At 38.8% G+C, this 16,862-nt stretch overlaps 2 protein-coding genes across 2 annotated transcripts; both read left to right on the top strand.

Annotated features, from left to right (window-relative positions):
* Nucleotides 1-4,090: 4,090 nt before the first annotated feature.
* LOC149274369 (keratin, type I cytoskeletal 19-like) lies at nucleotides 4,091-6,243 on the top strand. The gene is made up of 6 exons (XM_089505606.1): nucleotides 4,091-4,603; nucleotides 4,716-4,798; nucleotides 5,152-5,308; nucleotides 5,464-5,625; nucleotides 5,718-5,843; nucleotides 6,019-6,243. Exons 1-6 carry the CDS (start codon nucleotides 4,091-4,093, stop codon nucleotides 6,241-6,243), a joined length of 1,266 nt encoding a protein of 421 aa, XP_089361732.1.
* Nucleotides 6,244-11,216: 4,973 nt separating this feature from the next.
* LOC149274368 (keratin, type I cytoskeletal 42-like) lies at nucleotides 11,217-13,550 on the top strand. The gene is made up of 6 exons (XM_089505605.1): nucleotides 11,217-11,573; nucleotides 11,787-11,869; nucleotides 12,325-12,481; nucleotides 12,593-12,754; nucleotides 13,100-13,225; nucleotides 13,326-13,550. The coding sequence occupies exons 1-6, from the start codon at nucleotides 11,217-11,219 to the stop codon at nucleotides 13,548-13,550; spliced, it is 1,110 nt and encodes a 369-aa protein (XP_089361731.1).
* The last annotated feature ends 3,312 nt before the right edge of the window (nucleotides 13,551-16,862 follow it).

The following is a 16,862-nucleotide window of genomic DNA, read 5'->3' as shown; positions in this document are numbered from 1 at the left end:
CCATGGAAGGAAGGATTTGTATTTCATTATAGCATTAAGAGCATCTGATGAGTACATGACCATCCACATTAGACAGCGCTGATTAAGTACATGATAGGCGCCATTTTGACTGTGACCTCTATGGACTGTATTGTCAAATTCTGCTCTCTCTTTGTCTTTGTTTTCTTCCGTTGTCTTATTTTTTTGGGAAAAATAAACTTTTACTCTGTCTAATGCAAAAGAATGTTGTGTTTGCATATTTTAGAGAAATTCACCAGGGAATAATAATTGGGAAGGAACGGTTATAGAGTGATGTGCGGTATTTTACTCCAAAGGGAGTATCAGAATAATCGTTCCCTCCCTGGGGTGCTGGGCTAGCATATTCAACCTCTGGGCACTGGGGGGAGCATTTGGCCACGCCCACTCTCCACCCAGACTATACCCACCTCCCAACCCTTACAGGATAGCCCCGCCCCTAATGTCAACCAACCAAGGCCAAACTCTGGACAGTCCTTGCACTTTAAGACCACATTTTATATTTGCACAGCGTATGGGCACGTATACATGTGAATATGGGGCATTGTCAGCCAGGGCCCGCTGGTCATTTGCCTGGCGTGCCAGGCGGTCAGTCCGGGCCTGCAGCCAACCCTGGGGAATTCTGCTGCCCCCGATTTTATGCTTTCTCTGCTATGTATTTTCTTATTATGAGAATCTCATATTTCAGACACATGCGCCAAAAAAACAACACTATCAAGGATTTCTTTTTTTTACAGATGTGTATATCATAAGCCATATTTTTGATGACTAAAATAAGGAAATATTAGTAAATATTAGCTCATTTAAATAGTGGTTCCCAACCCAGCCTTCACTAACGGCGCAGGATTTAGTGCCTGCAGAGAAACTTGATGTTTGGGAGTCTGCACAGATTAAAAAAAAAGATAACAGATGGTGATCTGATGATATACGCACTTGGCAATGTTAGCGCATCTTTTGATTACACTCACACTACTTTATCTTTTTTTTTTTGCCGATCTGGTTGTTTGGTTTTACCTAATTCACACTATTTTTTTTGTAGTATTAACACTGACTGTTTTTATATGGAACTGCGCTGGTTAAATCTCTGTAAGTGCCTATGACATATACTGATTGCACATACTCTATTGGTATTTTATCAATATATATTCCCTTTTTGGCTATTTAATGCATATGGATCTTAATCTATTTCTTTATATTTGTTACTGGTTTCTTTTAACCCCTTAATGACAAAGCCCGTATATGTACAGGCTCAAAATGCATTGTTTTCAGTGGGTTTAGGGACCGGCCATTGTCCTTAAGGGGTTAACACAAAATGCATGCTCATTAATTATGCTACATGTGTTGCCAGATTGGATTGGTCTTTTGATTGGCTGTCCGCATATTGATCTGTGCTACTTAAGCTCTTACTTTTGAATGTGTGGTTAACTTGAAAAAGACCTCATTGTGAGGTCTTCTTCTTCGTCTTCAATAAAATCTGCCCAATGCTGGAACCCTTGAGTGCCCGGAGCCTTTATTTACCTATTCAAAATTCATGTGAAAGATTTGATTGACCCATAGTTGACTTTGGGTCTAATATAACCCTTTGTAGTCCATGCAGGATAGAGTATGGAGTCCTGGCTGCCCCATCTAACAGTCCCAGACTGGCCATCTGGCACACCTTAAATAAAGGTCTACTTAGCAGACATGAGTTGTACCTGGGGTTAGGCAAATAAAATGATAATGTTATTAATAGGAATGGGTAGTATGTTTAAAAAAAAAAATAAACAATGGAATCATTTTTTGTTTGTTTGTTTTTGCAATGCTAAAAGCAACAAAATATAAAATAAATTTAAAAAAAAAACATAAATAAAATGAGTTATAACAGTTTTGTTGGGTTTGCTTTCTACCTCCCCCCCCCCATAGCTGGTGTCAGTAAATAAGAAAAATAAAATTTGATGATGATATGTAGTCTGCCCATTTTTCCTGAAGTTGTTGGTTGTGTCTTAGATCCAGGAGCCATATATCTATCCTGTGAATGTTTATATTTCCTCACTAGCACTGATTTTACGCATTTATTATAACACACCAACTGTCCCATGAGCACCGGAAGAGCTCATTTACCTGCTTATTCACAAAGCTTCTGTGTATTTTCAGTATGTCTAATAGTTATGATACTATCAGTGCCATAACTCTGAGGTCACAATTGTGAGAATGTCCTAAGTAAACCCAGACAACATTCCCAAGAGTCAAGTTGTGGTTTTGTATAAAGGAAAACACTGCACACGCTGATTTACAAAACACAAATATATAGTTTATTACGCCATTTTTTGGGTCAAGATGGCATTGGGGCTTATTTTTATTTTGTAAAATGGTAACAAAATTCGTTGGCTGATGACCACATTTATTCCCACTCTCGGGTTTTCCTTCAGTCTCTCATGCTCTCTGAGTGCCTCCCTACCTTGTCTGCCGACTACTTCCGCATTCGCAGCTCCGCTTCCGTGTCTGGCATCTTCTTGCTCTGCATCTTCTTGTTCTCCTCTCTTCTATCTTCTTTTTTCTTTATCCGCTTCTCTGCAGGCCAAACCCTCCTGGCTGTCACGGACTGGGTCCAAACAGATGACGGATAGGACCCAGCGCGCCCAAAGATTGTATGCAGGAGTTACGGTGCAGTAGTGGAGTTAGACAGGGCCTGGTTGCAGGGCGACCACACTCACCCAGGTGTTGAGCACCTAGGGTTGTGCAACCAAACACCAGCGCCCTGATATAACAGCGGATGAAATCCAGAACAAAGGCATGAAACATATCACTAGAATCACGTGCAGGATGCTGCAGGCTGGGAGTATGGAAGCTAAGCAAAGGATATAGCAGAAACATAACAAGCAAGGGACAGGGAGACCAGGCACGAAACATAACCAGACAAGATATACATGTTACAGGGCACAACAGTGAACAAGACACGACACCCCGCTGCCGGGGATACAAGACAGGACACCCCGCTGCCGGGGATACAGGACAGGACACCCCGCTGCCGGGGATACAGGACAGGACACCCCGCTGCCGGGGATACAGGACAGGACACCCCGCTGCCGGGGATACAGGACAGGACACACATAAATACAGGAACTAGCCTAGGACTGTTTGATAACTATTGGAGATTCCGTCACATCTTATGGCCATAGTATGCTTAGCCCACCACTACGCCAAAGTACTCCAATGACGGTGGGTCCTAACGCTAAGCCCTGCTGACAGAGGTACGAAACAAACCAAACATGAAATCCAAACACATAGCACTGAGACGTACCTTAGACTGAAGACTGAGACAAACAGAACACATAGGTGGGGCGCACCTTATAAAGGAAACAGAGCTGAAGCAGAAGCATGGAAGATCAGAACAGAGCAAAAGGAAATCTAGGAATGGATCGAAGCAAAACAGGGAAACTGAAGCAAGACAGATATGCAGCTCCGCAGCCTGGGCAGAACGTGACACTGGCAAACTTCCACCAAAATGGCGGATACCAAAATTCCACCAAAGTGTCTCGCGGTGGCTTAAAGTTATGCAAGACCATTGATTTATTCTTTGTTTAATTCACTGAACAATGTAAATGGAGTGGAAGCAACTTATTATGTCTTAGAAAGATCCAAACCTGGTGAAGACTCAAGCTGTCTCTACAAAATGCTTAGTTAATGCAGTGAGATTTGATTTCTTACTTATACCTCAACGTTTCTGAAAGTTTACTGAACTTCCGAAACATATTAGTACTGAAAGCAGTTACACGTAGCTATGCCGGCCATAAGAAGAGATTTTTAAAACACTGTAATTGCAGGGTGTGAATACACTTTGATCACGTTGATGTATCATGAATAACTTGAGATGACCATCCTCAACGTCCAATGAACTTGCTCATTAATTACACGTCTGACACTTGTTTTAAGGCAGAATTCGATACATGAGGTTGACGCTTATAAATTATCCATAAAAGTGACTTCATTTTATCGGCTTTGCTCTTTATAAAAGGCCAGAGCATACACAACATTTGTGTTTTGCTTGCCGAACAGCAGTTTTTTATTCCACTGGTATCAGAGCTAAAAGATCGACATGAACCACCGAACCAGCCATTCATCATCTGGATCGCTCATAGGAGTAAGCTATACTGGAATTCTTTATCCTCGGGCTTCCGGCCACATGTCTCTAGTAGATATTAGGAATTATCGTAGGTTCCCTGGTAAAGGTTCATGCATTCCACAACATGATGGGAACTACAAATCCCCTGGTGTCCGTAGACAAGGCAAAAGAGTCTCCTTTGCCAGTCGATATTCTGGGACTGTCAGTCATGGAACCGGGAGTCTACATGAGGGTCACAGAAACAATCAAACAACTTCTGGAGGCCACCATGGTTGGAATAATCAAACCTTGATTGGTATCAACGAGAAGGAAACCATGCAGTATCTGAATGAGCGTCTTGCTGCGTACCTGGGAAAAGTACGTTCCCTTGAACAGAAGAACGGTGAGCTAGAAGAGAATATCTCTGAGTGGTATTCAAACAATGCTCCTCGATCTCTCCCTGACTCCAGCCACTATTTAAGAACTATTCAGGAACTCCAAAACCAGGTAAATAGCAGTGTTAGACAACTTACCATAGAGTATATCATACCATCACCAAATGCAGAATAATTTATTAAAAAACATCACTATTAAAGGGGATTTTTTTGTATATCTGCAGGTCTCTGTCACCAGGATGGATAATGCAAGAATTTTACTGCAGATTGATAATGCACAACTTGCCGCAGAAGACTTGAAATGCAAGTAGGTGCTTTACTCCTGGGGGCATCTATTTGGAATCCGTGAATGTTACCAAAATACATAATGTAAATGCTGTATGTAAACTTTACATATTTTAATACTACTTTGTTTTAATTTATTACTATATTTTTAGTATTCCCATTTTCAGATAGGTATGCTTATCTAGTGTCTAGTCTGAAATGGAACATCTTCCATTCACTACTAGATGCAACAATGGCCAGGGCCAGACTAGCGATGACTAGTGATTTATTCACCTTTGGGGCTGTCCCAGGCAAAGAATTGTTGTGGTATTTTTGCCAAATCGTGCCACTAAGTTGAGATTAATGGTCCCCTTTAATACAATGCACACATTTCAGGTATGAGATGGAGATGAGCTTGAGGAACAGTGCTGACGCAGACTTGGTTGCCCTTCGTAGAGGCCTAGAACAGCTTAATTCTCAGAAGCAAGACCTAGAGATTCAAGTAAAATACATCCAGGAAGAACTTCTCCAAATAAATAACAACCATGAACAGGTACTGTAAATAGAACATATCTTCTCAAAATAGAATTTATACACCTATAGACATTTTTTCTATAGCACCATATAACTGGCATGGAAAGGTCTACTTACAATGTACATCTGGGTCACTTCTGAAACTAAGGATGAACTGTGTTTTGCCTTAAAAAGGAGGTGACCACTCTGCGTGGTCAGCTTGGAGCCAGAATCACTGTAGAGATGGAAGCTGCTCCATCCATAGACCTCAACAAAGTCCTGTCTGAAGTCAGACAAGAATATGAAAACGTGATGGAGAAGAATCTAAAGGAGGTTGCAGCCATTTTCCACCAGAGGGTAATCCAACACCTTTAATGTTTCTGTATCGTCAGTTCACATTATTTTATAGTACCAGCGCTGCTAAGCTCTTCGTTTTCTGTCTCTTCTAGACTGCAGAACTGGACATTGGGGAGTCTTCTGGAGCTGACCAGCTGGTGTCAGTCAACAATGATGTCATAGATCTGAGACTCTCAGTAGAGACACTGGAGATTGAGTTTCAAAGTCAGAAAAATATGGTATGGTTTATAATTGAATTTATCTTTTAAAACCTATAATACGACGACACTCACCTCTTTATTGTTTTACGTCACTTAAATACAAATCAATGCTAAGTACAATATGTTGGATTATACACTATATGAGTAAATCATGTATTTAATACGTTAATGCTTTTGTGTTTTTTTATGGTAGAAATCAGCATTGGAGGAAACATTGGCTGAGACAGAAGCCTCGTTTGGTTCCCAGCTTTCTCACCTGCAAAGTCTGATTGATAAAGTTGAGTCACAGTTGGGGCAGTACAGACCTGCCCTCGAACAACTCAATAATGAGTATCGCATCCTCATGGATCAGAAAACCCATCTAGAGAAGGAGATTGCTACATACAAACAGCTTCTAGATGACATTGATTCACAGTAAGTAACAAAAAATCACACAAAAAAATTTTTCCTAACATAATGTAGATGATTTTTGTTAAACTGGTCATCTGAAGAGCTTTCCAGTAGTAAAATGGGTTTTGATAGTACTGATAGATAACTTCTAATTAAACAATAATGAATGCAGACACGTTTATGCTTGTCGTCAAGACAGGATTACTATTCTTCTCATTATAATTTCTAAGAAATAAAGGTATTCCAGTGGGCCATGGAGGAATGATTTATGATTTAGTTAGTAGACAAAGTTACACCTATTTCAGGTAGGCAAATCTGAGGTCACCAGATGACCACACATAGAAGAGTTTTAAGGCATATGAGTGTTGGAAGTTGAAAACCAAACAAATTAAGGAAGAATATGTAAAGAAAAGTAAATAGCCACTTCCACAGAGTTTAACATTTAAGAATATACTTGGTATCATAGGTATTTAGACCTTAGCTGTAATTTACACCTTACAAGGTTACTAATCCTACTCATTTATTGTTCTGTCCACAGTATTCCAGATCTTCTAGTATCAGAAAACACAGATGGTGAATGTGTATCCCATTCCAAATAATAGTGTGAATCAGAATGGTCCCCTGCCAGCATGCGCCAATGGAAAAAGATTCCATTCACCCCTCCTAAGAAGCATTTGAGGTCCTAGGATTGAAGTTCAACACCATGAACAACGTAAAAGTACAATATCTATAAAGGCTGTGCTGAGCCTGTGTAAGTAGGCTAGCTGGGAGATCAACCAATGTGCCGCTCCCCTAGGCCTGCTGAACTAGGTCTAGTTGGCTTGGGCCTGGATACATCACTGGTTATATTCATAGCTATGTTTGAGAATTCATCTCATAGAGCCCTAAATGACCATCATACATGACTACGGAATGCACAATTTGATTTTTCCACAATTATTGCTCTATGTCTCTTTTTCTCCTAGAAAACCACCTTTCCAAATGCTAGTACATAATGAGAATTCCAGAAGCATGCAACAATACCTGATGTATCATTAGCAAAATCTGGAGACGGATGAATTTATCTGGAATTAGCCATATACTGTGTTGGTATTATATATATATTATATAAGTGTTTTTATGGCTCTTTTCTACAACATTTCAAGAATGGTTGAAAATCCTCAAACATTATAAGCAAATGGCTCATTTTGTATGTGTATATGTAAAATAAGTTATACACTCGCAATCGCCGTTCCAGTTCATCCCAAAGGTGTTCAATTGGGTTGAGGTCAGGGCAGCTGGTCAACCAAGTCTTTATGGACCTTGCTTTGTGCAGTGGGACATAATCATGCTGGAATAGAAAAGGGTCCTCCTCAAGCCGTTCCCACAATGTTGGAAGCATCACATTGTCCAGAATATCTTGGAATGCTGAAGAATTAAGATTTTCCTTCACTGGAAGTAAGAGGTCCAAGCCCTGATTTCAATAATTAAGAGGTGCGTCCCAATAATTTTCTCCATATAGTGATGCACAAAGCAAGGTCCACCAAGAGTAAATTACTAAGAAAGGCATGGAAGAAAATTTTAATCTGTAGAAATATCGGATATTAAGACTATTTGATCAATTAGTCTTGGGAATAATAAATACATAATTACCTTTTTAATATTAAATATACTTGGCACGTGTATAGTGATATATTTCAAATATTTGTCGATGTTGGTTTTTTGTTTCAGATTGTTTTCTAAACACGATGGTTCTGTTTCTTTACTAAGTCTTTGTTATCATTGTATGTCTTGGTTTGTATTTAATAAAGAATTAGATTTCATAAAAACCCGTGTTTTGCATTTATTGCATGTATTTACTTTGAGGAAATCATAGCTGAAATGGCCGAAGATACTTTGCAGTAGATTGCCAATAAACACGGCTTGGAATTCTGTTTCACCTGATTGTTCTTGATTTTTCACATGTACATCTAACAATGCACAGGTAATCTGATTTAGTTATTCATTATGCCTATGGGTCCGTACTCAGTAGTAGGAGAAGGGTCAAACCTTTGGGTCCTATTACGTTCAGTGGTGTTGCTAGTGGGGGCAGCTGTGTTATTAGCACAGATGAGCCAACTACACGATCTGGTTAGCAATCGAGAAAGCCATGGAGCTGTCACAGGGCAACTGCATTGAATGGAATACAAATGTTGGATCTTGTGACAGCAATGTCTTGCACAGTACCCAGCCCACCATATACAGTGGAGTAGTAGTGCCTACTTCATGGATATAACTTATTATAGGTGGCACCCATAGTCTTGCCTGTGGGACCCTGTGTCCCCCCCATGTATGATTTATAGAGACTCCATTGGTTGTGTTTATGAATTCAACACCTAGCTATGGTCTTGAGGAGTATTCATTTTATTAATGCTAGACAGGACTGACAGAAGAACGAAACAAAAAACAAACAAAAGAACACTGTGCCTGGTTACATCATTTCCTAAACTCTTGAGATAATTCAAAAAGTTGTCCTCTCTGCCTCTTTACTATGATCATGGTTTGCAAATGTTTCTGCATCTCACAGAAAAAACTAGTAGGTTTCTTCTACTTAAATTGCCACTCAGGGACAGCTGTCTATGGTGACCTAGAAAATGTTTTCTGATGAATATGTTAAACAAATACTTCTGCACCAAACAGTAAAATAAACCTGAACAGATTTAGGGAAATATACATAACCTAAATATCATTGACATTGAATTGTTTATCTGTTTGAACTTGTTTGGTATCGCCAAGTACCTTATTCACCAAATTCTAAGCTTTAGGTACAACGTCATTTAAATTGTCTTGAATGTACTACTCATTACTTACATTTGTCATTGAGTTTGCCCTTGTGGCTGACGTTTGTATCCAATATATCCAAGGGTGTCTTCGCGTCCTCAAGATTGTTATTTGTCGTTCTATAATAAAATCATAAAGTTATAATTCCATAAAAATGGTGCCGGGATGGTGCAATATCTCTTGCTGGAGAGCTTAGTAGCCCTGGCACATGAGTTTATAGAAGGAATATGGCCCTAGTAGAGAATGTATCCAAACCAAACATTATTAACCCAACTCCAAAATATTAGAAACAGGAGTCAAGCTTTTGGGATTTTCAAATATAACTCACTGACCACTCACTTTATTAGGTACACCTTGTTTGTCCCGGGTTGGACCCCCTTTTGCCTTCAGAACTGCCTTCATTCTTCGTTGCATACTTTCTACAAGGTGCTGGAAACATTCCTCAGAGATTATGGTCCATGTGGACATGATGGCATCACGCAGTTGCTGCAGATTTGTTCCACGCACAAAATAATTTCGCCCCAATACATATTCCATATCCCACCCAACATTTCTCAACATCTGGACACATTATATCAGACTGTATTAATACTTAAGAACAGCAGCTTCAACCCATGGAGCGGTGAATGAAATAAAGATTATGGTTTGATGTCATTATGAATTTCTAATCCCATTTTGTTTATATCCTTTATCACTTTGCATATTTTCTGGCTTCCCTAATCTCACATCCCCATCTGTGTTATTGGTCCACTCTTAATCCCCAACACCACTCTCCCTTCCTCCTTATGTTGTGTGTTCTTAAGAGAATATACTTCTGAGGACCTGAACGTTTTTGTAACTTTACGTTTTTGTCTATGTATGCCCAATAAAATGTAGCGAATTCAGCGTAATAGGTGAGCTGGAATGATCTCCTAAAAACCTCAACTAAAGATTCCCTTTTCCTTGACTGGATACATTTTTTTTTGCTCTTTACAGTGGCTTAAAATTAGTAGTGTACAACAGAAGCCTAGATGGGATGTCAATGGAAGAACACACATTGTATTATGCCACAAGAGGGACAGCTTTACCTCCTCTCCTACCAAGAACATATTTAAGGCATAAGGAACTGCCAAGCCTCTTTGTATCTGCTCACCGCCAATATCTTTGCTGAAGATAAAACACTATTTTACAGCAGTGGTGGACAATGTACAGAACTTGTCAGAACGATGTCCTACAATGTGCATTTATGATCAGAACACTACTAAAGGTAACATAGGACTCTGCAGGTGTTGAATCTAGAAACGTTATCATATAATAAAAGATATGTAGGTTATAAGTCAACACAAAGTGAAAAAGAAACCTCATAATACACACATTTCCAAAGACAGAAAGTTTTCATAAACCCCATAATACTGCATGTAGCGGTTCCCTGAAACTGCATGAACAAATGTCATCTTACTTAACCATTTTTAGGAGTCTTACCTTGGATCCATAAATGCAAACCGAATTTCTGTCTTCCTAGTTTATCATTGATTAAATATTTTATTGTGTTTCTGTTCTATTCTATAACTAGTCAATCTCTAATAACTCTTTCATCCCAAAAGTTACGCACTTTCAGCGCTAATGGCAGGGTGTGGAAAATGCTCTCTTCTGATGTAGTATGCCGCAATAAATCTGCAATGACTTTTCCACCTTTCTATGAGATGTGGGCAAGAAAGGCAGAAAGGCATCAATAATTTTAATAATGCTAATAAATAATATGTTAGTATGTGAGGGAAGCAAGAAAAAATGCACATAAATATTTCTCTTTCATGCAACGCCTCATGCTCATGGTATAAAAGGATGTCCATGAAGAAGAAAATATTTGTGGCTCAGTTCTAGCTCAAGCTTTTGTGATCTGCATATCTAACTACATTCATCACCATGAAACCTATCATCAAGCACAGCTTTTCCTCCGCTGGGTCCCTCAAGGGAGGTTGCCATAAAGATACCCATTCTCCAAAGAGTTCAAGTCATTATTCTTCATCTCACCATGGAGCATCCAGCTTCTCCCATCATGGAGGATTCCACAAAGCCCTTACAGGGGCTTCCCATTTCTCCCACAAAAGCCATCACGGGGGTTCCAACCTTTCTTATCATGGAAGCTCTCATAAGATTCATCATGGAGGATCCCACATATCTCATCATGGAAGCTCTCACAAGATCCATCATGGAGGATCAAACATGTCCCATCATGGAAGCTATCACAGCACACATGGAGGGTCAGGTTGTAAAGGTGTCTCCTTTTCTAAGCATGCTCCTACCACTCACGGAGGTGTACATGGGGGTCATAGTGCTCACTTTAGCAGCTCTGGATCCCATGGCAGCTGGAAGAACAGTGGTCTGCTGAGCATCAATGAAAAAGAAACCATGCAATTTCTAAATGAGCGATTGTCTTCCTACCTTGGAAGGGTAAGCTCTTTAGAACAGGAGAATGCCCAGCTGGAGAGGAAGATCTGTGAATGGTATGAAAACAATGCTCCTAGCACCTTCTCTGACTCCAGTTACTTCTTCCGAATCATTTCCGATCTCCAGAATCAGGTAAAAAATTAAATTACTTCAGAGTAAAATGGGACAATAAACATAACTACAGGTTAAACTAAGTATTAATTTTTTATTGAAATGAATACACAAATGCAGTAATAATTAACCACAAACTGAATTTATATATAATTTGGTACAGAAATAAGAAAACAATACAAAACCTTTCTCACTAATGTTGTTATGAGTTTAACGGTGAATTGTGTCTTCCAGATCTCTTCAGCCACCATGGAAAATGCCAGGATTATTCTGCAGATAGACAATGCCAGACTGGCCACCGATGACTTCAAAAACAAGTAAGTTGGACACATCTTTCACAACTTCTCCTGTCTCTCTATCCTTATTATTGAACAATTGGAAGGTTAAAGTAAAATGGTGGATGTCAAAGCTTTTAGCTTTTTTAGCCTGAGGGATAGTTCCAGCATTACCTAATTTTATTTTTGCCCCATAGTTATCTTTATTCTCTTTACCCAGGCTTACAATGGTTGCCTGACGCAATCAGCAACGTTGCAGATCCTGAGAAAATATAATATAAAAACAGAAATGTACAAAAAAGGAGTAATGTGAAAAATACTCTCCTTTAATAAATTCTTCAAGGATGTCCTTACCTATAGTTGATATCTTTCCCTATAGTATATGCATAAATATTTACTACATATACTTTATATTGGTTTCCTTTATCCGTAATCAATGGAAGTGAATGTGTTAATGTGTTGTATGTCATGGTCAACATCTATATCCCTTCTTACAGATACGAGATGGAACTTCAGTTGAGTAATGATGCTGAAGCTGATGTCAATAGCCTACGTAGAGTTCTGGAGGGTCTGAACCAAGAGGCGTGTGAGTTGGAGAGGGAGGTTCAGAGCCTTCAAGGAGAACTGCAACAAATGAGGAGGAATCATGATGAGGTAGTGTATGGTGATTTTAAGGAAATAATGTATTAATTGGAAGATATTGATCTCAATAAGTATGTTGAACCAGGTTCTTCTTCTTCATCCTATAACTTTCTGTCCCTGAAGGAAGTAAACTGGCTGCGTGCTCAGCTGGGTGCCAGAGTAAATGTGGAAATGAATGCTGCGCCATCCATAGACTTGAACAAAGCTTTATCGGAAATCCGAGACCAATACGAAAATCTAATGGAAAGAAACCTACGGGAAGTGGAAAACATGTTTCTGCAAAGGGTAACTTGACATGTTTCATTTCATTAGCCAAAGAAACCTTGAATGGGGTTATTACGTAATTTTGTGTAATGCTTGATTATTAGAACCAAAGGTATTTGCCACCATTGGATACCTTGTCATGTCCATGACCTAAATTTCCATTCCTTACTTATAAGGAACAACCATACTGCATAGTACCATCTCACGCTATATGGGATTTTAATTTAACTTATGTGTTGAATACTGGGCCATCAGAGACTAAAGCTAGGCCAGGGTTTTAGGGTGCTAATTCTCCCATATGCCTAGTAGATAAAATACCCTAACCTTAAATTTTCTGTACCTGTCTGTTGCCTGTTACCCTGTCAGAGCGAAGAACTGAACCGCCAGGTGATATCAGGTGCAGAGCAGCTCCAATCCGTACAGACTGAGGTCATTGAGCTGAGACGCACTATCCAAACCCTTGAGATCGAGCTGCAGAGCCAGCTGAGCATGGTATGTGTCAACAAATATGACTTCCGATGAGACAATTACAATTACTATTACGGTACTTTGTCTAATATGATTTATATCCATCTTCCATATTCCTTTGCAGACTTCAGCTCTGGAGAACACCTTGGCAGAGACTGAAGCCACTTACGGCTCTCAGCTCGCCCAGATACAAGGTATGATCGACAATGTGGAATCCCAGCTGGCCCAGATCCGATCTGACCTGGAGAGACAGAACTACGAGTACAAGATGCTCATGGACCAGAAGACCCACCTGGAGATGGAGATTGCCACTTACAAACGTCTTCTTGATGGCCATGACATCCAGTAAGTATGAGCATAGTGGGTGAATAGGCTATAACACTCATCATTTTTTACATTTTGTCTCAACTTTCCTAAGCTTTGAAAATAAAAGGAACAGTCCGACTATATTCTTTTCCAATGCAGTGTAAAGCCCCACTCTGTAACTTGCTTTACAAAAAAGGGGGCACTAAATTCAGCATTCAACTGTGGTAGGCACCAACATTTCTCATGGTGGGGATTTATTGGGGTCTGTGGCGGACAATTTAATGATGTTTCCTAGACCTCCACAAACCTAGACTAGACTGGTGTCTTTGTGCAGACACTTTGCCTATCCCTGGCATTCAACCTGACATGGCTATATATGTTTGTCTGAGAGAATTCAGTGTTAGCTGTAAAGTTCTATATAACTATAACCTTATGGATATCTAATTTGTTATTGTTGTTCTAGTGTTTCAGAGTTCCATACTTCTGGTGGGAAACACGGTAAGTTTAAAACTTTGATTACATCATAGACCCATGCCTGGTGTCAGTCATGAAAAAAGATTAGTTTCATCCTGCTGATATATTTCCCATAGTTTACTCCAACAAATACTATGTACTGGACCCACTAAAATGTATGCTGCAAGTGTTTATTTTTTAATGGTGGAACTTTCTGGTACTTATTTACTTATTTATTCAGAAAATGTAGTAATTACTGCAATGAGCTCAGCTTAAAAGGCTCATGTGATTAGAAAAGTAAGGTTTTAAACAACAGATCAACAAATTCCTACAGAAAATAAATAGTTTTGGAATGTAGTCGATATTCAAGTAACTCAAAGTTTTCTTTCTAAAGGATCTCACCACCCAAAGATGCATCACACCCCAGCACATGGGCATAAAAACTCATGCTAAGGAAACGTGAATCTTTTCAGAAACATGTCAAGCCAAGAAAATTGAAGAAATAAATTATTTGCCGATCTCCGTAGATACGATTTCTCCTATAACTGTCTAAAGCTCCATTTGGAATGTCCAAATTATCCCTGCTTTATCTTATTCTATAATCGCTTCTCTTAGCAAACACAAATTAAAAAGATGGTTTGGTATGTGATAAATCCAATGGTTTCTGGGATGAACATTTGATGAAATCTGCCCATTGTTTCCTGCATCTTTACTATGAAAGGAAACGGCTTAATATTTACATAATTTACATTTTAGAGAAGACATTCACTACTTTTGTGCAATTATTTAAGTTCCACAACCTGAACCTATATGTCAAGCCAGTAGATGTTGAAAGTCAATGTATCCCACTAGAGTATGAAACCATCGTGTTTTTTGTGACCTCAGGTCATTGTTGCTTTGTTCATTTTTTATGGACTTCTGCATCACAGAAATGATGGCCTTCGGACTGTGTTGTCAAACTATTTCTTGCCTTCTTATTCTAGCCCTGCTTGAAAGGAATCTTTGCTGTAACAACCCAATGATTTCTTTAATAAACATTTAATTCTAAGAAAATGTATACACATTGTGTGTCTTTTTAAATGTTGTTTCTAGAATGAACACACATGATCAAATCAAACAATGAACAAACAAATCTGTGGTGAAGTCACAATCATAAAAAATAATTTGTACAACAGATGTTAATATTTACTTATTATTGTACGTTAGGCCTTCCTACAACCCTATCTAATCGGCTAGAACAGGAATCCAACACCAAGGGGTCATAGGTAGATTTATCTCTTTATCCCGATATTTAGACCATGTATCATGCCATTAAAACACACAAAAAACACACAAAGGGTGGGTATTTGCAAACAGCTATAAAAAACAACTTTTAAATAAATAAACACGTTTCCAAGAGGGCCTTTTGAGGTACTGCAGTCAACCATGCAAGTCATTGTAGCCAAGCTTTCCAGTAATTATACAGTGATGTCACCATCAGGGAAACCACCCAGTTGCATTGAAATCTAAAAGAAAAAGTTAATAAATTTAAAAAATACAAAATAACGTTTATTTTTATGAGCATCTTCCACAAAATCCTGACATGGAAAGAGTTAAAATACTAGCATTCCAAATACCTAAGGGGGTCTACTTTAAAGGTAAATGTGTGGTTTGATGGGGTAAATTGAAGTGGCTGTGTCCCAAATAGGACATAGACCAGATGTCAAAATGTTTCCCACACACCCATGAATAGTTGGTACCACTGCACTTGGGAGGTGTTGCAGAACAAATATTGGGGTGTTGTTTTGCAGTTACATACATTACATACCAAAGGCTGTAAATTCATACCTAAAGTACAATGTATGTGAAAAAGAACACAAAAAAAATGACTAGCACAAACTTTGACAAAAAGTTATGCCCGCTATAGACATGAATGGTAGACACTGGTGTAACGGACCCTAGCACCAACTCCACCAACTCTTCCCTGGATATACTGCTAGGCCAGTGCTACAGGGCCACACTTCCTCAACATGCCCAACATGAGCACTGTAAAACATGATGTCATTTCCTGGGGCTCAGACAGTGTGTGTATTTTCTATATAATATACTTAACTATAACAATTAATATGTAATATATAATAAATACAATAGAATATCCACGTTAAAAGAATATAAGCTAGAGGCAAAACACCTACAAATGGAGCCAATAAGATCATTATAAAGAAAAAGAACAACCATTATCAACCCCATACCAAAAGGTTTACATGAACGTTACTCAGAAGAGAATCTAGCTTCTCATATAATTATATTAAGGCATCTGCAAAGGAAGACTTTTTACAAACTGTTTCTAATCAAATACTAAAATTAACCAGGTCAACCAACAAAGAGGTTCAAGGACCACAATAATAAAGAACTGCTCTAGAAATCAAAGATGATCTCATAATGCCGTATCCAGAAAGAAATATAAACATAAACCATTTATTCGTACCAGCAAAGCACTGATCGTATAAATGTATACCTCAGATTGTAACGCTAGTTAGTCATGAATAACACTTTGATCTAGAAATAATGTAGCAGTTTATACTACTGGCAGGGTGTGGAAAGTGTTCCTTTCTGATGTAAGGCATTCCAATAAAATCAGCAAAACAAACGTCCACCTTCCCATAAGCTTCAATTTTGTATACGCCAGAAAAATCATCTAGTTGTTAAACTGAAATTGAAATGCTGGTAAATAATATATTGAGCTTTGTAAGAGCTAGAGAATGCACATAAACAATGCTTTGTTTTGTACAACGCCTCCTTGGTCCCTTATAAAAAGACGTTCATGGACAGGGGATCATTAGTCTTGTGGTTGTATGCCAAGCATCAGTGATCCGTGTATCCATCTGCATTCATCTTTACCATCACCATGAAACATATTATG

Source organism: Sceloporus occidentalis, unplaced genomic scaffold, assembly GCF_023333645.1.
Source record: "Sceloporus occidentalis isolate IW3139 unplaced genomic scaffold, rSceOcc1.0.p SCAF_335, whole genome shotgun sequence".
Classification (NCBI taxonomy): Eukaryota; Metazoa; Chordata; class Lepidosauria; order Squamata; family Phrynosomatidae; genus Sceloporus; species Sceloporus occidentalis.
Note: the sequence above shows the minus strand (reverse complement) of the source record. Positions and strands in the feature narration are given on the sequence as shown.